Source organism: Schistocerca piceifrons, chromosome 9 (genome assembly GCF_021461385.2).
Source record: "Schistocerca piceifrons isolate TAMUIC-IGC-003096 chromosome 9, iqSchPice1.1, whole genome shotgun sequence".
Lineage (NCBI taxonomy): Eukaryota > Metazoa > Arthropoda > Insecta > Orthoptera > Acrididae > Schistocerca > Schistocerca piceifrons.
The window spans coordinates 129,892,357-129,915,146 of NC_060146.1; the positions used below are offsets into that span (position 1 = coordinate 129,892,357).

At 38.9% G+C, this 22,790-nt stretch overlaps 1 protein-coding gene across 7 annotated transcripts in view; it reads left to right on the forward strand.

Annotated features, from left to right (window-relative positions):
- LOC124717040 overlaps positions 1-19,994 on the forward strand; it is an 859,980-nt gene extending 839,986 nt beyond the window's left edge. For 6 of the 7 annotated variants that reach the window (XM_047243697.1, XM_047243698.1, XM_047243700.1 and 3 more), the window contains 4 exons: positions 1,010-1,114; positions 3,741-3,968; positions 17,260-17,473; positions 19,555-19,994. In XM_047243697.1, the coding sequence (XP_047099653.1) occupies positions 1,010-1,114; positions 3,741-3,968; positions 17,260-17,469 (543 nt within the window). In that variant the 3' untranslated portion in view covers positions 17,470-17,473; positions 19,555-19,994. Of the gene's footprint in view, positions 1-1,009; positions 1,115-3,740; positions 3,969-17,259; positions 17,474-19,554 lie in introns of those variants that run through there. The other variant, XM_047243699.1, reaches the window with a different exon arrangement.
- Positions 19,995-22,790: the final 2,796 nt, after the last annotated feature.

The following is a 22,790-nucleotide window of genomic DNA, read 5'->3' on the forward strand; positions in this document are numbered from 1 at the left end:
GAGGTTCGAGTCCTCCCTCGGGCATGAGTGTGTGTGTTTGTTCTTAGGATAATTTAGGTTAAGTAGTGTGCAAGCTTAGGGACTGATGACCTTAGCAGTTAAGTCCCATAGACTTCACACACATTTGAACATTTTTTTGAAAACTTTGGAAATGTAAATACAGTTCAGGAAGCAGAACATCTTAAGGGAAAGGGTAGTGGATTAAAAATAAATTAAAGAAGATGATCAATATAAGTAAAATAGGGTAATACAGTGCAGTAAAACTAAACCAGGTGGTGCTGACAGAATTAAGATTAGGAAATGAGACCCTAATAGTAGTAGATGAGTTTTCCAGTCCAGGCATAAAAATAACTGACGATGGCCAAACAGGAGCGGGTATGTAATGAAGACTGGCAATAGCAAGAAAAGCATCTCTGAAAAAGAGGAATCTGTAAACATTTAATATCAGCATAAGTGTTAGGAAGTATTTTTTGAAAGTATTTCTTTGGGATGTAGTCTTGTAAGGAAGTGAAGTGTGGACAATAATCAGTTCAGACATAAAAGAAGATTTTGAAATTTGGTGTTACAGAAGAATGCCGAAGATTTGTTGGGTAGAACAAACAACAGACGAGCAGACACTGAATCAAATTAGGGGAAAAAAGAAATTTATGGCATAGCTTGAGTAAAAAAAGTGACTGGATGATAGGAAACATTCAGAGAAAGAGTGTGTGTGTGTGTGTGTGTGTGTGTGTGTGTGTGTGTGTGTGTGTGTGTGTGTGTAAGGAGACCAGGGCTTGAATACACTAAGCAGCTTCAAATGGATAAATGGATGTAGGTTCTGCTAGTTAGGTGGAGTTGACAGGGCTTGCACTGGATAGATTAGCACAGAGAGTTGCATCAAACCAGTCTTCAGACTGAAGACAACAACAACACTCATCACATTTGTGTGTTTAAGAATGTAGCACAAATGATGTTTTACTTGAGATTTTTATGATACTTCCAAATTTATGATTCCTGTTTTTTTTGGCAGGGGATCAACAAGAGGTTCCAGCGCCTGGAGTCTCACGTGGTCACTCTGGCCCGCAGTGTCGCACATCTGTCCTCAGAAATGAGAACCCAGCACCTCATGATACAGGTAAGTGATCTATCTAAATTGATGAACTGTCAGAAATGACAAGAAAACAGTTTAAGTAAAGGTAATCTGTTTTTCTCGTAGTGTTTATCTTGTGTAGTATGAGCTTTGCTTTCTAGGATTTGAAAATTTTTATTTATTATTGAATTTTTTGGCCAGGTGCCTTTCCTGAAGCTACAGTTGTCAAGGTAACCTAAGGGCAGAAAGTTGTGTGCGCCATCTGTTTGTGAATTGCGTAAGCCTTGTGCTGTTATCATATTTTAACTGTTTGCATATCAAATTCTCCGAGGCAGAATTTGATGACCCACCCGGTGTTTGCCTAAACGAGTGTGGGAAACCATCAAAAAACCACACTCGAGCTTGCCAATGTACTAGCCCACAGTTGTTAATGTGCCCCACAGATTCTATCAGGGTCAGGTGCACCTCCATGTCTCACATGTTAACATACCACACATCATGCTATATGAGCAGGTTATTAAGTTAAGGTAAAATGGTGTATTTTCAAGTGTCCAGCTGATCTGTTTCCATTTTTTTAACCAAAATTTCAACAACTGACCCAGACGTCTTATTTACATGCTGTGAGCTTTTGTTGTTATGCATGCTCTCTGCCTCGTTTCAAACCAGACTGTGTACTATTATTGATGTCCCAAAGCTATTTATAGCCAAATTCAGCCCCTATACCCTCTGATACTCATTTAGCACTGTTGGGGGTTAAAGGTAACTGACTTCTGATCAATTTGTAATTAATCCAGTACCTGATGTGCATATCAACAGCCAGGTCATCATCTTGTAGATTCCGCAGTTCAATTGCTGAGAAGCGAAAATGACTTGACCCTTACTTGCCAGTGCTCAAACACTGAAACCACACATAATTATCTTATTTAATATGAAAGATGACTCATAGTAATGACTTGTGGTGTACGAGACATAATTTCAACAACACATGAACACCTAACATTTAAAAAAAATAAAATACCATAAATTCCCTGAACTGTTTGATGAACTCTAGAGACCAGTAGCTACAAATAAAAGCTACTGGTAAGCTAAGTAATTGAACTAAAAAGTGATTTGCCCAGTAACCACTTGTAAACAAAGGGTTTAAGAATACTCTAGTTGCAGGCTATAATGCACTTTTTATGTGAAGTTGCTACAAAGGCAATTTCCTAACTTATGTCATTATAGAAAGAAGTTGTAAAACTTATTTTAATAGTTTAGTCATCATCATACCAGTTGCAAGTCTGTCAGGTCTCCGTTTAAATGTTGTACTCCACATCAAAAGTAAAGTGTATATGAAATTGACAAAGCTTGAAACATAGCCAGATGAAACACCTGTACTTGTTATAGTTCCACTTCTAACATAAACAGTATGGGTTTCTTTTTCTCTTTCCTGTTTCCTTCCCGTATTTAATCTAATCACAAGATTTCCAAATTTTTATCTAAGATTTATTTTTCTTAAGTTTATTATTCAGCATGTTATTTACATGATGCTAATGATGACAGTACAATTAGTTCTTGTAGCAATATTTTATTTAATGAAGTATTCAAAATTTATTATTCACAAAAACCACACTTATTCAAGCCCACTAATAATTTTTGGAAATTTGTCGTAAGGTCTTATGGGACCAAACTGCTGAGGTCATTGATCCCTAAACCTACACGCTACGTAATCTAACTTAAACTAACTTACGCTATGGACAACACACACACCCATGCCCGAGGGAGGACTCAAACCTCTGATGAGGGAAGCTGCACGGACTGTGACAAGGTGCCTCAGACCATGCGGCACATTAATAATTGTTTATTTTAAGATTGATATGCTTTATTCGAATGCCCCACTTTCTTCTGTTGAATAAATGTCTCGTCTTTTCTGAAGCTCGTACAATTCTGAAATTCTATTAATTGTTGCTGCCATAAGAAATCTAGAAATTTGAATCTGAAAATGTAATCCCTTCAAAAACCTAAAGATACGTCCTTCTATTTTGAAAAATGTACCACATTAATTAGTTACATGCATCATTAAGAAAATTTGAGTTCCCAGAAAATTCTTGGTGGGCTTTGCAAAATCCCGGGGATAAAAATGAGGTATGTAATTCCATTACATAAAATATATCCTAGAATTAATGTAATTTGAAAAATATATGGCTTTTAGTTGAACAAAATAACTTCGCCCTCTACTGTGTATAAGTATTCTCTGTTTCTCTTGTCTCTTAGGTTGATGCTGAAAATGAAATAACTTTGTATAAGTCCTGGAGTGAAGTTGTACGATAGCATTATATACTGTCACTTACTTAAAGTTTCAAAATGAACATTTATTAAGTATGGAGCTGCTAGTTGTTTGTTTAATTTAGACTCCTCAATGTCTGTGTGGTTTACCGGTTTTTGTGTAACAAGCATGAAGTGTATTTCATACATGTTAATCATCATCAGTTTGGACAGTGATAAAAAAAGAACTACATAAACTTGATAACTCACTTGACTTGTGTTATGAACAGTTATTTAAAGGTATATTAGAGTAACTAGGAATCATCTGTTGGCACCGAAAGAAGAAGAAGAAGAAGAAGAAGAAGAAGACTGCTGAGGAAGCCATCTGAAAGGTCAGTAAGTTACATAGGTGTGCTTCTGCTTGCAGGAGATGGAGAACATTCGGGGCGAGATTGCAGCGCTGCGCACACAGACAGCGCTGCACCATCACCGGTCGCAGTCCGTGCCACGTGCCCTCAACGTCGCGGGCGGTGCCGGTCCGCAAGGGGACAGTGCAGGCGGCCTGTCGAACCCGTCACGTGTCCGCAAGCTGACCAAGTTCTTCGGGGACGAGCCACCCCTGCTCAGGTTGTTCCTCCGGAGGCTCGGCTACGAGGTAGGGCTGGGGGGTTACAAGCTCAGCTGGCTCTAAGCCAGGCTGCTGGCTTACGGCTTAGCGGGTGCCGACAGGTGTCTCCCATTGCATTATATTTGTTAATTAACATCCTGCAGATTAAGCTTATCTGTTACGGATATTACAGAACCGTATGACAGTCGGTTAATTGGCTGTAAATACAGATAAATGCGACCAATCGCTTATGACATATTTATTTTCATGAACCACTTTTTGAGTGTTTTCAGGCTCATTTTTGGGTGAGGCACAGAGAAGTTCCATACTTATGTTTGTAGCGTGGTGCTATGTACTGACTCTTAACAAGAAGGTAGGAAACACTTCAATGTTTTTGTCTGATATGTTCTTGTATGACAAGTTGTATCAGAAAACAAATTTCTTTACTTAAAGCAGCAATATGATGGTATTGTCATTTTGGCAGCTTACATTTTCATCATCTAGTGAGCACAGAACTGAGCACCATATGATGAATTCTGTAAGTGATAGGCAATGAAAATCAAATTGCCAAGTTAATATTAGCCCTTTGACTGCTGTGGATGAGTTAAATAAATTGTTACACTTCACTGTTCCCCAGGTGCTGGTGACACATTTAAATGCCACCTCTGGATTTTCCTTTACCCAGCTGATGAGTTTACATATCCCATTCTGCCAGCCATCTCACTGCTGTGGACGAGTTACGTGTATATCTGAATGAATAAAAAAGTTTCGAAAATTTTATCATGCAACACATGTACCTCTTTGTGTTCTATCATTTGCAAAAAGGCTCATTTTGATATCCTGAACCAAAATAAAATATGACGATTCTTATGACCATGTTTCCCAATACCCAGGAATGGAATTGGGTGTGCCATGTGAAACTGTCTGCAGGATACAAAAAACAATGAAATGAAATATCATTCTGCTCTCATTTTAAATAAAATTTTGATATCTTATCTACTTTTCATACCCAGCAATACATGAGCTGAAATCAATGAGGCATAGTTTACGCAATGAGTTTTTATCTCTACAAACTCTTTCTAAAATTTCATGCAATGCTTTACTTAATTAAATTTAGCACAATAACTATGACAAATAACAAAAGGAATTCATTCCTTTATCAAGTAAAGATATCAGACTGTAAGATGTGCAAAACTCAACTTTTTTCACAGAATAATTTTTGTACGATTGGATGATAAATTTATCATAGTGGCTGGATCACCATCTCTCAGCACAGCAACAACAAATCCGCACTCAGCAACGAATGCAGAGAGCATGTCCATAGTGGTCCAAGGGTTGACAGCAAAACAATACAGTTGATTGCTACATGATTAATACTGTGGACGATAGTGAATGAAACTGGAAGGTGACGGGTGGATATTAAGAACAATACCACACATTCTGCTGCAGTATACAAAGAAAATTTCAACACAGTTTCCTGTGTACATATCACTCATGGCAGAAGATAAAAGGGTCTTTTTTATCTTCTTATCACAGAGACAGTATCCAACATCAATCGCGAACATAAATATGTAACTTCTTTATGCATCGCCTGAATATGCACTCGAAAACTAGTTTACGAAAATAAATAAATATTTTATAAGTGACTGGTCACAGTTATGTGTGTTTATATTCAGCCTCTTCTCATTTTTTAACATGACCAGGTAAACAAAGGAAAAATATGATTCATTAGATTTCAAAATTACAATTCCTCAAAGTTTTACAGTCTGTTCTTCAGGCATTTCTGTTTAACTGGGAAAGTGTGTTCTTTTATTTACATTTTGTAAAAAAAGATGAGCCTGAAACCAGGAATTGCACTATAACGGTGATGGGTGATACAATGATGCAAGCAGCAAGAGAGTTAGGAGAGAGGATGATAGCAATCTGATTTGCTGATTATTTTGTGGTACAGAAACAATTAGAGGTTTGCGAAGAAGTTGCACAAGAGTTTGGTATAAAATTTAATGCAAAGAAATGCGAGTTGATGGTCGCTACAAGAGAGAATGACAGACCCAAGGTGAACATGCTACTGGTTAAGGAGCAGCTGAAAATGGAAGAATTAATGAAAGGACAAATGAACATGAAATGCAAGCTGGCAGCTTTACAAGAATTGTATGTGACAAAGAAGTCTGCCAGAAAAGTACGAAGGTTATTCCATCATTTTTCAGGATGCATCTGGAATATTATTAACTCATGTATTGATATTTAGACTGACAACCTTTCAGCCATTCTGAAGGTGGGTCACTTTCAGGATTTTTAATGCACTTTACACTGCAGAGTAAACACATGTGCATCAAAGATAATACTGTTGGTAACAAGAGTGTCAGTAATAAATAAAACATTACACCTCCCAGTGTAAAATGGAGCAAGCACAGAGTCAGCAAATCCACAGTCTTTATGAAGTAGTTGGTTGATTATTATTGATGGCATACGTTGTACTGCCAGGCAGTGAATACCTAAAACAGTATTTCCTTTAAAACCCCAGGCATGAAATGGGTGGGTTCCCCGACATGTCGAGCTGGAAAACCCTGGTCTCCGTTGAACAGGATGTTTGCTAATTGTATTTCCACAGCTTCCTTTATCACTTTCAACTGACTCAACTTGACAATGGCTGAAAGGTTTTCAGCTGAAATATCAGTGCATGAGTTAATATTATCCCGGATGCGCTCCCAAAAAAAAATGATCGAGTATTCGATCCATCATGAAAACTTCAAGAAACACAAATAAGAACATATTATGAATATTATTAGTTGTATTATACACCAATTTTATTGTATGCTGCACAGAAATTGTTCACAAAATAAAAGAGAAAAAAGTAAGATGTGAGTTAACTGACATGAATTTTTTGAGATGTCAGATAGGTGCAAAAAATGCAGATAAAATATGAGGGAAGAAGATTTTAAAAAAGGGCATTCAGAAATTAGGGGAAAACTGGATCAGAGTAGTGACAGAGGGGGTAATGGGGAAACAGGAGAGGATGGAGTGGCTTGTGTTCCCAGCAAATGCTGATAGTGGTGGGAAACCGGACTTATATTACCTAATACTTCTGTTGCTTTTCTTTGGGCAGGCACCACAGGTGTAGAAAATTTCTGGAAAAAAAAAATTATTTATTTCTGCTATTGGTAGCAGTTGATGTACTTGTGGATATGCTACCAAGCTATCCAACTTATGGCACGTAAGCATAGAACTTATGACAGTAGTCATGCATTTAATTAGTTTCGATGCACTTTAGTAGTTGTAATCAGTGTGAGTCAATTGTTGTAAAATAAGCTGCCAACTTGCACTAACTGATACCATCTGTTAGACAGTTGCCGTTGCTAAGCTTGTTTTATTACAGTTGACTTGCACTGGGCAGTGTTCTTGTTTCAGTTAATACAGTTTTTTATTAACTGTATGTGTGACTACTTGTCATAAAATTCCCTGTCAATGATCAAACTTGTTTTGTCAGATTTGCAGTTTGCTACACGCAATACACAGGTTTCTCAAATAAATTTATGTGTGTACCATCTAATCATCCTTTTTTTTTTTTTATCACTTTGAAGCAGTTTGAGTATTGTGCGACGAAGTATTTTGACACTCGTGGGCAATGCCTGAAGTGCAATCCAGGACACAAATTTTAAATCTTCCGAATCTGCTCCAGCAGTCATCAGACACCTTACAGATAATGGTCTCGCAACCAGCTGGCTACTGCTTGATAAATGCATGCATAAATTGTCAGACTTGTTTGTCAAATAGCTAGCACTCAAAACGTCTCTCAAACACCCTGTATGTTCAGCAAACATATGAAACAATGCAGCACATGAAAGTAGACAAAACTTGCCAGTAATGGGAATAAATAAAAATTACAGTTGAAGGCAGAAAATGTTTTTATTTCAGAGATAATGCAGCACATGAAAGTAGACAAAACTTGCCAATAATGGGAATAAATAAAAATTACAGTTGAAGGTAGAAAATGTTTTTATTTCAGAGATAACATTTCTGGATGGCTGTTTTTTTATCTATTTAATTTACATGCACTAAAAATACACACAGTTAATTGTTTGACAGAGTACTTCCTGTTAACACATGAGGGTACTTCAATAAGTTCCACTGTCTGAGGGCAGATGTCACTGCTAGTACAAGTTACTGATACCATCTCTTGGATAGTGCTAAAACAAAAATTACACTGATTTACAGATTTTTTCGGTTTCCCAGCTATTTCACTACCTGGAAATAGTGCAGTATCATTTAGTGATTCATGTTTTGCATTTGGATTGGAAATCACGCAACAAGATAAGTTTGATTCAACGAATTTAAAAATGGGCTAACACCCTTTTTTTTAAAAAAAAAAAAAAAAAAAAGATTGCCCAGATTGCCTAGCAGAGACGGTTACCAAAGAAATCATTGAAGAAGACCACCACATTGTTACTGCTGACTGTCAAATAAAACTGCACAAAGTATCTGGAAATGGCTGCTACTATTTTACATGTGGATTTAGTGATTAAAAACTGTCATTTGAATAGGACACCACAACTGCTGAGAGCAGAGAGCAAGGAGATGCAGTTTTCAGCTTCAAATTTGTGTTTGGAGCAACTGAACCAAGATCCAGCTAGTTGTCTCCTTAGATGACACTCTAATTAATTACTACAGCAAAGAAACCAAGAACCAGTCAAAAAATACTGGGTTCTTCCCAGTGAATTTGCTGTAATATGGAAGGCATCATGTTAATAGACTTATTTGAAAAAGAAAAAATAACCACTGGACAATATTAAAGTGAGATACAATACCAATGAGGAATTTTAAGAAAACATTGGCTGGATTTGATGAAGGAGAAAGTACTCCATCAGCACTCCCAAAATTTGCTTGTCCTGGTGCATTGTGAATTTTTGTTGAAGAGATGGCTCGCAGGTAAAAAGTTCTGCCCAGATAAGAACATTGAGATAAGAATTGTAAAGCTCTCTAAAATATAGCCCCATTTTTTGAAGACATTAGAAAAATGAGTGGGACATTAAAAAAAGTGTTTATCACCACAAGGCACAATGAGGAGACTATGTTGAAAATACATAATTTTTTGAAAAGAATGGCACCTTCATTCTGCTATGACTTTATATCAAACCAATCGTTAAGTTTTTTCCCCCAGCTGTTTGAGAGTTCATCTGTAACAGAGTGGGCGAGTTATGAGTGAAACAAACAGGAAGCAGCATTTTCACTTTCATTAAGCAGTATGCAGTATCTCTAAAAACCATAATCTTCATCATACCTCATTTTAGCGTGCTCCCCTGATCTGTTTGCAGGATAGTTTGCCGGTTGGGACTAAGTCTAATTATATAATTCATTTCTACAGCCTACTGTGGTGTCACTGCCAGACACCACACTTGCTAGGTGGTAGCCTTTAAATCGGCTGCGGTCCGTTAGTATACGTCGGGCCCGCGTGTCGCCACTGTCAGTGATTGCAGACCGAGCGCCGCCGCACGGCAGGTCTAGAGAGACTTCCTAGCACTCGCCCCAGTTGTACAGCAGACTTTGCTAGCGATGGTTCACTGACAAATTACGCTCTCATTTGCCAAGACGATAGTTAACATAGCCTTCAGCTACGTCATTTGCTACGACCTAGCAAGGCGCCATTATCATTTGCTGTTTATCTTGTGATGCACGTACTGTCAGACCGATGTTCACCAATTATGGATTAAAGTTAAGTATTCCACAGCTATGTCCTGTTTTTGCTAGTTCATTTCCGTGTCCTGTTCCAGACCTCACGCCAGCCTGCGTGAGCTTAAACGCGTGCCTTTCGGCTTCACCTCGTAGTGGCTTGGCTGTCTTGCCAAGTCACAACACCTACTGTGTACTGCTTACCACAAATACAAATCCACGGTCCAGTTTGTTGAACTATTCCAGGTGTAGCCTACTTATTGTCAATTACTGTTGTGCCATTGGGCCTCAAGTACTTTTTTCTGGTTTTGCTGCAAATAATTGAGCTCATAGGCAAGACCACACTGAAAAAAATAGTTCTGGTTGTAGTCTTCAGTCCACAGATTGGTTTGATGCAGCTCTCCATGCTACTCTATCCTGTGCAAGTATCTTCATCTCCCAGTACCTACTGCAACCCACATCCTTCTGAATCTACTTAGTGTATTCATCTCTTGGTCTCCCTCTATGATTTTTACCCTCCCCCCTGTCCTCCAGTACTAAATTGGTGATCCATTGATGCCTCAGAACATGTCCTACCAACCGATCCCTTCTTCTAGTCAAGTTGTGCCACAAACTCCTCTTCTCCCCAATTCTATTGAATACCTTCTCATTAGTTATATGATCTACCCATCTAATCTTCAGCATTCTTCTGTAGCACCACATTTCAAAAGCTTCTATTCTCTTCTTGTCTAAACTATTTATTGTCCATGTTTCACTTCCATACATGGCTACATTCCATACAAATACTTTCAGAAATGACTTCCTGACACTTACTTGATGTTAACAAATTTCTCTTCTTCAGTAACACTTTCCTTGCCATTGCCAGTCTACATTTTATATCCTCTCTACTTCGACCATCATCAGTTATTTTGCTCCCAAAATAGCAAAAATCCTTTACTACTTTAAGTGTCTCATTTCCTAATCTAATTCCCTCAGCATCACCCGACTTAATTCGACTACATTCCATTATCCTCGTTTTGCTTTTGTTGATGTTCATCTTATATGCTCCTTTCAAGACACTGTCCATTCCGTTCAACTGCTCTTCCAGGTCCTTTGCTGTCTCTGACGGAATTACAATGTCATCAGTGAACCTCAAAGTTTTTATTTCTTCTCCATGGATTTTAATACCTACTCCGAATTTTTCTTTTGTTTACTGCTGGCTCAATATACAGCTTGAATAACATAGGGGAGAGGCTACAACCCTGTCTCACTCCCTTCCCAACCACTGCTTCCCTTTCATGCCCCTGCCATCAGGTTTCTGTACAAATTGTAAATAGCCTTTCACTCCCTGTATTTTACTCCTGCCATCTGCAGAATTTGAAAGAAAGTATTCCAGTCAACATTGTCAAAAGCTTTCTCTAAGTCTACAAATGCTAGAAACATAGGTTTGCCTTTCCTTAATCTTTCTTCTAAGTCATAGGGTCAGTATTGCCTCACATGTTCCAATATTTCTATGGAATCCAAACTGATATTTCCCAAGGTCGGCTTCTACCAGTTTTTCCATTCGTCTGTAAAGAATTTGTGTTAGTATTTTGCAGTCGTGGCTTATTAAACTGATAGTTCGCTAATTTTCACATCTGTTAGCACCTGCTTTCTTTGGGATTGGAATTATTATATTCTCTTTGAAGTCTGAGGGTATTTCACCTATCTCATACATATTGCTCACTAGATGGTAGAGTTTTGTCAGGGCTGGCTCTCTCAAGGCTGTCAGTAGTTCTTATGGAATGTTGTCTACTCCCGGGGCTTTTTCTCGACTTAGGTCTTTCACTGCTCTGTCAAACTCCTCACGCAGTATCATATCTCCAATTTCATCTTCTTCTACATCCTCTTCCATTTCCATAATATTGTCCTCAAGTACATCGGTCTTGTACAGACCCTCTATATGCTCCTTCCACCTTTCTGCTTTCCCTTCTTTACCTAGAACTGGGTTTCCATCTGAGCTCTTGATATTCATACAAGTGGTTCTCTTCTCTCAAAAGGTCTCTTTAATTTTCCTGTAGGCAGTATCTATCTTACCTCTAGTGAGATAAGCCTCTACATCCTTACATTTGTCCTCTAGCCATTCCAGCTCAGCCATTTTGCACTTCCTGTCGATCTCGTTTTTGAGATGTTTGTATTCCTTTTTGCCTGCTTCATTTACTGCATTTTCATATTTTCTCCTTTCATCAATTAAATTCAATATTTCTTCTGTTATCCAAGGATTTCTACTAGCCCTCGTCTTTTTACCTACTTGAACCTCTGCTGCCTTCACTATTTCATCCCTCAAAGCTACCAATTCTTCTTCTGCTGTATTTCTTTCCCCCATTCCTGTCAATCATTCCCTTATGCTCTTCCTGAAACTCTCTACAACCTCTGGTTCTGTTAGTTTATCCAGATCCCATCTCCTTTTTCCCACCTTTTTGCAGTTTCTTCTGTTTTAATCTACAGTTCATAACCAATAGATTGTGGTCAGTGTCCACATCTGCCCCTGGAAATGTCTTACAATTTAAAACTTGGTTCCTAAATCTCTGTCTTACCATTATATAATCTATCTGAAACCTTCCAGTACCTCCAGGTCACTTCCATGTGTGCAACCTTCTTTCATGATTCTTGAACCAAGTGTTAGCTACGATTCTGTGTTATTTCAGAGTGCCTATGCACCACTTCCTATAGGTGAATACTTGACTGCCTTGATTATGATTATTGTTTGCTTCCATTTGGGAACAATAATATAAATGCAGTGGTATGATAGACAGCTGTTGCATCTTGGTATTACAATTATTTTATTTATATGAATGCATTCCTGTCTGTCAAGTAAGTTATTTGTATCAGGAAAGACTTGTCCACCTGAGTGACTAACTACACACTTACAAAAAAAATACACCATCAATGGGTTTGTAAATGATTAGATGTGCTATTGTCAGTGACAGGTAGAATGGTCTCTAGAGTGCATTAATATTGTTAAAGGGCATGGCAAGGTATATAAGTGGTCGTGATCATCATCAAATATTGAGTGATCAATGTGGAGGATGCAGAGTTGCTGTGTACTGCTATGAGACAGCATTATCAGCACGTGACAGAGTTCAAAAGGGGCCTCATTGTGTGTCTCCATTTGGCCGGTTGATCAAATTGTGCAACATCCAAATCTGGGGGTGACATTCAGACATAAGGGTGGACCGATGTCAGACTACAAGGGAATGCGAGGGCAGACATATAAGTCGTCAAGGTCCCGGTCAATCACATGTGGCCAACATAGGGGAGGACTACCGTATTCTGCATCGAAAACATCATACCACGTTCACGTTTGTTCCTGCCATGTGAGAACAAGTAATGGACTCCTTGCAACACTGTTTGTCATCTCGCAGCATCGGTCAGAGACTACCAGCAACCAGATTAGGGAATTATCATTCTACCATTAATACCATAATATAAACAGCTACATTTGGAGTGACACTCCACCTGAGAAGCACAGACTGATAACGAATGGTGTCACATTGTGTCCAGCGATAAACTGCAGTTCTGCACTACCAGGGATGATTATTGTCAGTGAGTATGGCTGCAACCTGGGGAGAGGTCCCAAATGTTTTTGAAAGGCAAAGCGAAGTTACTCCCGATGTCACAATGTGAGGTGCCGTCGCGTATGACTTCAGGTCACAGCTGGTAGTGATGGAGGAAACTACAACAGCACAACGGTATGTCACGAACATCTCGCATCCTCATACGTTACCTGTTATGGGATAGTCTTGTGGTGTCATTTTTCATCAGAACAATGCTCATCCACACGTGGCACATGTATCTGTAGACTATCTGTGTGATGCTGAGGTGCTCCCGAAGACAGCAAGATCCCCAGATCTGGTCCTGATGGGACATGTGTGGTACCAGCTCCGATGTCGACTCTGTCCCAGTGGTCAGTAACTGGGATGTTGAGGACCAGTTACAGCAGCTGCGGGCCAGCTTTCCTCAGTAGGGGACACAACAGCTTTATGACACTCTTCACAAATGAATCAGTGCATGCTTACTGGCAAGAGGGGGATACAGTGTTACACTGATTAGTGGGCTCACACTGCCAATTTCATTGTAAATTTGACTCAATTTTTTAACCATTGAAATAACACCACATATCCTCTCAATCCCCCCATGAACCATGGACCTTGCCGTTGGTGGGGAGGCTTGCGTGCCTCAGCGATACAGATAGCCGTACCGTAGGTGCAACCACAACGGAGGGGTATCTGTTGAGAGGCCAGACAAACGTGTGGTTCCTGAAGAGGGGCAGCAGCCTTTTCAGTAGTTGCAAGGGCAACAGTCTGGATGATTGACTGATCTGGCCTTGTAACAATAACCAAAATGGCCTTGCTGTGCTGGTACTGCGAACGGCTGAAAGCAAGGGGAAACTACAGCCGTAATTTTCCCGAGGACATGCAGCTTTACTGTATGATTACACGATGATGGCGTCCTCTTGGGTAAAATATTCCGGAGGTAAAATAGTCCCCCATTCGGATCTCTGGGCGGGGACTACTCAAGAGGATGTCGTTATCAGGAGAAAGAAAACTGGCGTTCTACGGATCGGAGCGTGGAATGTCAGATCCCTTAATCGGGCAGGTAGGTTAGAAAATTTAAAAAGGGAGATGGATAGGTTGAAGTTAGATATAGTGGGAATTAGTGAAGTTCGGTGGCAGGAGGAACAAGACTTCTGGTCAGGTGACTACAGGGTTTTAAACACAAAATCAAATAGGGGTAATGCAGGAGTAGGTTTAATAATGAATAGGAAAATAGGAATGCGGGTAAGCTACTACAAACAGTATAGTGAACGCATTATTGTGGCCAAGATAGATATGAAGCCCACGCCTACTACAGTAGTACAAGTTTATATGCCAACTAGCTCTGCAGATGATGAAGAAATTGAAGAAATGTATGATGAAATAAAAGAAATTATTCAGATTGTGAAGGGAGACGAAAATTTAATAGTCATGGGTGACTGGAATTCGAGTGTAGGAAAAGGGAGAGAAGGAAACATAGTAGGTGAATATGGATTGGGGGACAGAAATGAAAGAGGAAGCCGCCTGGTCGAATTTTGCACAGAGCACAACATAATCATAACTAACACTTGGTTTAAGAATCATGAAAGAAGGTTGTATACATGGAAGAACCCTGGAGATACTAAAAGGTATCAGATAGATTATATAATGGTAAGACAGAGATTTAGGAACCAGGTTTTAAATTGTAAGACATTTCCAGGGGCAGATGTGGACTCTGACCACAATCTATTGGTTATGACCTGTAGATTAAAACTGAAGAAACTGCAAAAAGGTGGGAAATCAAGGAGATGGGACCTGGATAAACTAAAAGAACCAGAGGTTGTACAGAGATTCAGGGAGAGCATAAGGGAGCAATTGACAGGAATGGGGGAAATAAATACAGTAGAAGAAGAATGGGTAGCTTTGAGGGATGAAGTAGTGAAGGCAGCAGAGGATCAAATAGGTAAAAAGACGAGGGCTAGTAGAAATCCTTGGGTAACAGAAGAAATATTGAATTTAATTGATGAAAGGAGAAAATATAAAAATGCAGTAAGTGAAACAGGCAAAAAGGAATACAAACGTCTCAAAAATGAGATCGACAGGAAGTGCAAAATGGCTAAGCAGGGATGGCTAGAGGACAAATGTAAGGATGTAGAGGCCTATCTCACTAGGGGTAAGATAGATACCGCCTACAGGAAAATTAAAGAGACCTTTGGAGATAAGAGAACGACTTGTATGAATATCAGGAGCTCAGATGGAAACCCAGTTCTAAGCAAAGAAGGGAAAGCAGAAAGGTGGAAGGAGTATATAGAGGGTCTATACAAGGGCGATCAATCCCAAAGAAAGCAGGTGTTGACAGATGTGAAAATTACCGAACTATCAGTTTAATAAGTCACAGCTGCAAAATACTAACACGATTTCTTTACAGACGAATGGAAAAACTAGTAGAACACAACCTCGGGGAAGATCAGTTTGGATTCCGTAGAAACACTGGAACACGTGAGGCAATGCTGACCTTACGACTTATCTTAGAAGAAAGATTAAGGAAAGGCAAACCTACGTTTCTAGCATTTGTAGACTTAGAGAAAGCTTTTGACAATGTTGACTGGAATACTCTCTTTCAAATTCTAAAGGTGGCAGGGGTAAAATACAGGGAGCGAAAGGCTATTTACAATTTGTACAGAAATCAGATGGCAGTTATAAGAGTCGAGGGACATGAAAGGGAAGCAGTGGTTGGGAAGGGAGTAAGACAGGGTTGTAGCCTGTCCCCGATGTTGTTCAATCTGTATATTGAGCAAGCAGTAAAGGAAACAAAAGAAAAATTCGAAGTAGGTATTAAAATTCATGGAGAAGAAATAAAAACTTTGAGGTTCGCCGATGACATTGTAATTCTGTCAGAGACAGCAAAGGACTTGGAAGAGCAGTTGAATGGGATGGACAGTGTCTTGAAAGGAGGATATAAGATGAACATCAACAAAAGCAAAACAAGGATAATGGAATGTAGTCTAATTAAGTCGGGTGATGCTGAGGGAATTAGATTAGGAAATGAGGCACTTAAAGTAGTAAAGGAGTTTTGCTATTTGGGGAGCAAAATAACTGATGATGGTCAAAGTAGAGAGGATATAAAATGTAGGCTGGCAATGGCAAGGAAAGCGTGTCTGAAGAAGAGAAATTTGTTAACATCCAGTATTGATTTAAGTGTCAGGAAGTCATTTCTGAAAGTATTCGTATGGAGTGTAGCCATGTATGGAAGTGAAACATGGACGATAAATAGTTTGGACAACAAGAGAATAGAAGCTTTCGAAATGTGGTGCTACAGAAGAATGCTGAAGATTAGATGGGTAGATCACATAACTAATGAGGAAGTATTGAATAGGATTGGGGAGAAGAGAAGTTTGTGGCACAACTTGACCAGAAGAAGGGATCGGTTGGTAGGACATGTTCAGAGGCATCAAGGGATCACCAATTTAGTATTGGAGGGCAGCGTGGAGGGTAAAAATCGTAGAGGGAGACCAAGAGATGAATACACTAAGCAGATTCAGAAGGATGTAGGTTGCAGTAGGTACTGGGAGATGAAAAAGCTTGCACAGGATAGAGTAGCATGGAGAGCTGCATCAAACCAGTCTCAGGACTGAAGACCACAACAACAACAGCAACAACATCCTCTCAATTTGTAAAGTTTCATTTCAGTTTCTCCCTCTCCATCTGGGCACTTCACCTTTTTTGGCAGGCAGCATAAATAAAAATGAAGGATAGGTGTGGAGTTGCTGTTTGCAGAAAAAAGAAACCAATGCAGGATAGTTTTAGTGCTGCTGGTGGCAGCCAAACAAGTTGTATTCCTGTTCAGAACTGAAGACATGAGAAGAGGAGAGGTTTACCAATGTTATAACTAAACTGCACTTTTCACCGAGCAGTTCTTTTCTTTGGGGCTTGTGCGCTAAAAGATAACAATTTATGCCAAAATTTGAATTATGTGAAATTGAGAACATCTCCCTTTCACTCTTTCCCAGTATTTTGCAAAAAGCCATAAAATCTCTCTCTCTCTCTCTCTCTCTCTCTCTCTCTCTCTCTCATATCCAGACACCTGTATTCCATGCTGCTTTTCCTTGACATCAACAAAGCGCTGCCTGCTGTTGCAGAAATATGCGAACGTGTTTGAAAACGAGAGGGTTGGGATGGTTGAACTGCCGTACCTGACAGAGGAGCGCCTGCAGCGGATGGGCGTGCCGCTGGGCCCGCGCATTCGCATCCTCCAAGAGGCGCAGAACTTCCCACCCGCACCGGCACCGACAGCGGCACAGACCGCGGCAACTCCGTCCTCCCGCCATGACAAGGTTTATGTCGTCTGACGGGGTAAGTAACACGAGTGCCTTACACTTTGTACACTGGCATTAACATGTTTATGAGTTGGTATCCAAAAGTCCCGTAACGTATTATTTAAAATTATTATGCCTCACCTATATCTTATTCAGCACCATCGCCTTCAAAGTAGTCCTCTCGAGAATGAATACATTGGTCTTAACATTTCTGCCAATTTTTGAATGCGTTCTGAAAGCCTTTCTTGTTGGACTGTCTAGTACCCTCCAAGATTGTGCTTCAAACTCCTCCACAATACCAAATCCTCATCCCTTTCAACCTTATTTTCATATTGGGGAAAATGATGAAGTCACACAGAGCTAAGTCTGGTGAGTACAAGGCTCGAAGTAACAGAACCCAGTATGTTGTCCTCGACAGCACGAGTGTTCACCTGAGACAAGTGTACATCATCAGGAGTGCCCCAGGGAAGTGTGATAGGACCATTGTTATTTTCTATACACACGACTGATTTGGCAGGTAGTGTAAGCAGCAGTCTGCAGCTGTTTGCTGATGATGCTATGGTGTACAGGAATGTATCACTGAGTGACTGTAGGAGGATACAAGATGACTTAGACAAAATCTCTAGTCTGTGTGACGAATGACAGCTAGTTCTAAATCTAGAAAAAATGTAAGTTAATGCTGACAAGTAGAAAAACCAAATCCATAATTTGCAAGTACAGTGTTAGTAGTGTGCTGCTTGATAGTCATGTCAATTAAATTTGTAGGTATAACATTGTAAAGCAATATGAAATGGAATGATTATGTAAGGATCGCAGTAGGGAAGGTAAATTGTCGACTTGTGATGGTATTTTAGGAAAATGTGGTTCATGTGTAAAAGGGACCACATAGAAGACACTACTGCAACCCATTGCCGAGTGCTGTTAGAATGTTTGGGATACATGCCAGGTATGATTAAAGGAAGATATTGGAACAATTCAGGGGCGGGTTGCTAGATTTATTACCGGTAGGTTCGAATAAGAAGCAAGTATCGTGGGAATGCTTCTGGAACTCAAATGGGCATCACTAGAGGAAAGGTGATATTCTATTGAGGCTGATGCCAGAATGATTCAACTGCCGCCAATGTACATTTCGCTTAAGAACTGTGAAGATAAGATTAGAGAGATTAGGGCTTGTACAGAGGTATACAGGCAATCATTTTTTCCTCCCTCTATTTGCGAGTGGAACAGAACAGAAAAGGAAAGGAAAGAAAGTGACGCAGGGTACCCTCAGCCATGCACTATACAGTGGCTTGTGGAGTATCTAAGTAGATGCAGATGTAGGGGGAGGAGGGACAACTGTCATCATCTTTTCACAAAAAGATTTCTGAATAATGTAGGCCACATGCAGTCATCCATTGTCTAGGCGGAATATCCGCTCATTTGTACTCCACTCTCTCAAACATCTTAAACCAATGGTTTAGAACCTTTTTTATAAACCACCTCAACCATTAGCTTTTGGGCTGAAGAATGGCTCTTCCATTGTGAAGGTTGTTGCTTAGTTTCAAGACCATAGCCAGAGAGACTACTTTCGTCACTAGTGACAACTTTTGAAAGAAAGTTTGGATTGTTTCGAAGTAGATGTTTAATACAAAATACAGTTGCAAATTCTGTAATTACGCATAAATTTAAGATGATGACTTCCAAAGCTGGTTCTGGTGCCATCATTTAACAACATACATCACATCTTTACCAGAGTTTTTAAAGGTTCAATGCAACTGACATTGGTAAATGGACAGACATCCCACCTGAATCCATTAGTGTGTGTCAGGCATAGCTTTTGTCCTTAGTTCAGTAAGAGTAACTAGTTGGGTAATGTAAAACTTTGACATTGATAAATTACTAGAAGTACATTTGATGAGCAGGGTGGCACATAAACACCTGCAGCTGAACCTGACCTTCAAATTGGTCACTGGCAAAATTCCAAACTTAAATAAGACGTGAGACATCACAATAACTTTATGATTACATACAATTGCAAAGTTGCCATGTCCTTATCTCAAGTACTGCACAATAATCAGTAACAATGTATGTAGTAAGTTTCTCTGCATGTAGTGCCTCACACTATCTTTTCCTTTTCAGTTCGGAATTCTGCACCCTGCCAGTAACGTGCTGAAGCCACATCATCATAAGTTGTCATCCGTAGTAAATGTGTGTGCGCGCCTATAAACATTACACATGTGAAATGTGCTCTTTGCAAGAACTATTCTGCATTTATCAAAGATATTTGTAAGTGTTCACTACTTTGTGAAGAGGCTTCACAACATTCATGCAACTGCACATAACCAATCAGCATCAAAGCCTCAGTGCATGAATTTCCATTTCTTAAAATAAATTCTTATAAAAACACAATAAAATTGTTTTATAAGAATTTTTGATACTGTCATATCCAAAAGAAGTGAAAGTTGAAGTATCTGACCAAAGAATTTTCTTTTTTCACAATGTAACTTTAACCTTTTTTAAAAACTTTTGTGTGTAATATACTAGTATTTATTAGTGTCTGGAACTGCCAACTGTCTTATACAATCAAAAATATATGTAATATATTTCTGCACTGTAATATAAAAATCTTAATTGATATTTTAAAGTGTTTGATTTATTTGGTCTCATCCCACTTCATTCACATACTCCAGGTAAGCAGAAAATATAGGGTATAGCACAATTATTCTGCAAAGAAAAGTGTGCACTTTCAAATTCTCCATCATTCATCCTGCAGAAGAAAGAAAGTCAAGTATCATTTGACAAAGCAAGCTGTATACCTCGCTAACATCATAATACGATTACATATCACCATGTTTTAGGTCAAAGCAATGCACATTATTACCTCACAATGCACGCACAGAAATTGACAGCAGAAAATGCTTTTCCGGTATTTGACGACATCTTGCTGTTATCTTAATAAAATTTATTGATATTGAGAAGGAGAAAGCAGCAACAGTGTGATTGAAAAGGGAATGAAACATGCAAACAAAACTCGGGAACTTGTTGGTGTAAATTATGAGACAAGTGACATGATGGTGAGCAGAGTGGAATGCAAGCACCTGCTCCAATGCAGACGCAGCAAAGGGAAAATTTATCATCTATTTTCGGCAAAATTCACATACTGAAGACAAAGCCTCCCCCCCCCCCCCCGTTTTTCCCCCCCTTGTCTTCCGATTTATTTATTTATTTTTTTATTTTTTGCTCTATTTTAACTTTCAACAAATGATTGTTTCTGCTGAGAAGCAGCAGCATTTTCCCGTATGTGAACACAGTGCTTCTCTGATTGAAGGTGTTTCTGACATGTTTCTTTTTGTATCCACTTTAATCATTACAAAGTCTGAACACTGATTTTGATCTTTCATGGGCACTCATGGCCATGTGACCCATGCTTGACAACACCACAGACAGAGCTGACAAGTTACTCAGAAACAGAACCTAAAATAACTATTCGCAGATTAGGAGGAGCCTTCTGGCTTGGTCACATTGCGTTGACAGGTTTTGGTTTTCCTGTTTCTATAGTGCAGAGTGTGGACACACTAAATTGGTATACAGCTCTCAGCGTAAAAAAGTAGAATTACAACCACCAGAGGGCAGAGGAGTGTTGTGTGTTTCTGATGAACTAGACCTGACACACAGTCATAGAGATCTCTAATCCCTTCTGGTGTTGCAAGGCATTGTAATCGAACTCTGTGATGGACCGAGATTAGTTTCTGCACTGATTTCAAAATAAGAAAAGAAAACAAAAGAGCAACATACAGCACAAATAATTTGGTAATGGCTACTGCTGAGATTGGCAGTGCCATAAATGGGGTAGTTCTCGTCTGGCTTCTACCAGTATTTGATGCAACCACAGTTCAAAACACACACTATATAAAAGTGAGCACACTGTACCAACTTTTGAACTGTAACGGGCAGTGCTAGTTCCTATGGATGAATCCTACATTGCATTACACAGTGTGTTTCATATACAGACCATTCAACCATCCACAAATGGTGTAGCACTAGAGCATCACGTGCATTGATACGCCATTGCAATCTTGCACTGTTTATTTTGCAAATGTGTTCTTACACACATTATCTTTGCAAATTGGGCTTCGCCTGATCATGTGCAATACTAGAAATGGATAATTAGTTACATTTTTGATACTTAGGCGCATGGAATAAAGCTATTTCAAACAATCTCTCACAAAGTAGTTCATGTGGATACAAGTTGCTGATATAACATTCATTAGGAATTTCTGCATTATTGCATTTTGAAGCAGAATTCATATTTATCAAAAATGCGAATTTTTTAGGTTCCTAGTTTTTATGCAGAAATTTCTGTGATCTTATGAACAAAACAAAGAAAAATCAACTTTGTGAAAAATGCAAAAGTTCCGTCATTCAGAACAGGATTACAAGACTAACAGGAAAACTCTGAGATAAATTGTTCTGTTTACAGAGATTTGTTTTAAAATTGTGGTAGAATAAATGAGTCATGAGTGAATTACATTTTTAAGAATAGAGGCCAGTGGGTTATTCAGACAAAATGTCAATTCATGAACATTACAATGTGAATATATGTTGTCAGAGTGATAATTTATGAGGAGAACTATCAAACAAAATGACCAGGCATTGCCAGATAGAAGTAGGTGTGTGTGTGTGTGTGTGTGTGTGTGTGTGTGTGAGATAGCTTCACATGTAAAAATATCAGTATGTGCACTGCGGGTCATGTATGACATGAAGATATGTTCTACAAAAAAGCATATGAATCCTGTATGAGGTTTAATGTTAATGGTTAAATAAATGTGTCATCCCCAACAAAATTATTTAATGTAATGTACTGCATGTATGTTGAAAATCATAAAGATACTAACAGAGTCTAGTATGGCCATCCTATTTGCATTAGTGCTATACTAATAAGGGGACCTTATCACATACTAGCCCTCTTCCAATTTCTTCACACTTAAAAATGATTTAAGGGTCAGCGACCACACAACAACTTCAGTAAGCAGCACGACACAATTGTGGTGTAAGTTTTGTAATTAAAAAGCCATTGGTTTTTTTCTAAGTAATAGAAACATTTTTTTATTGTATTTGAATTCAATATTTATTTTCAAGGCTACTGTTAATTGAAAAATACTGAATACATTTTTTAAATTATATTTTAAGCAATTAGTAACTAAAAATAAAGTATACATAATAGATTAAAATTTGAAGCGAGAATGTGAAACATCAAATAGAAAATAAAATAATTTCCTATTGAGAGAGACTGAACGATTTTCATTTAACAATGAGGCATTTTGCATTTCTTTAAGAAATTTTAATTTATTTTCATGTGACTGTTAAAACTAAAA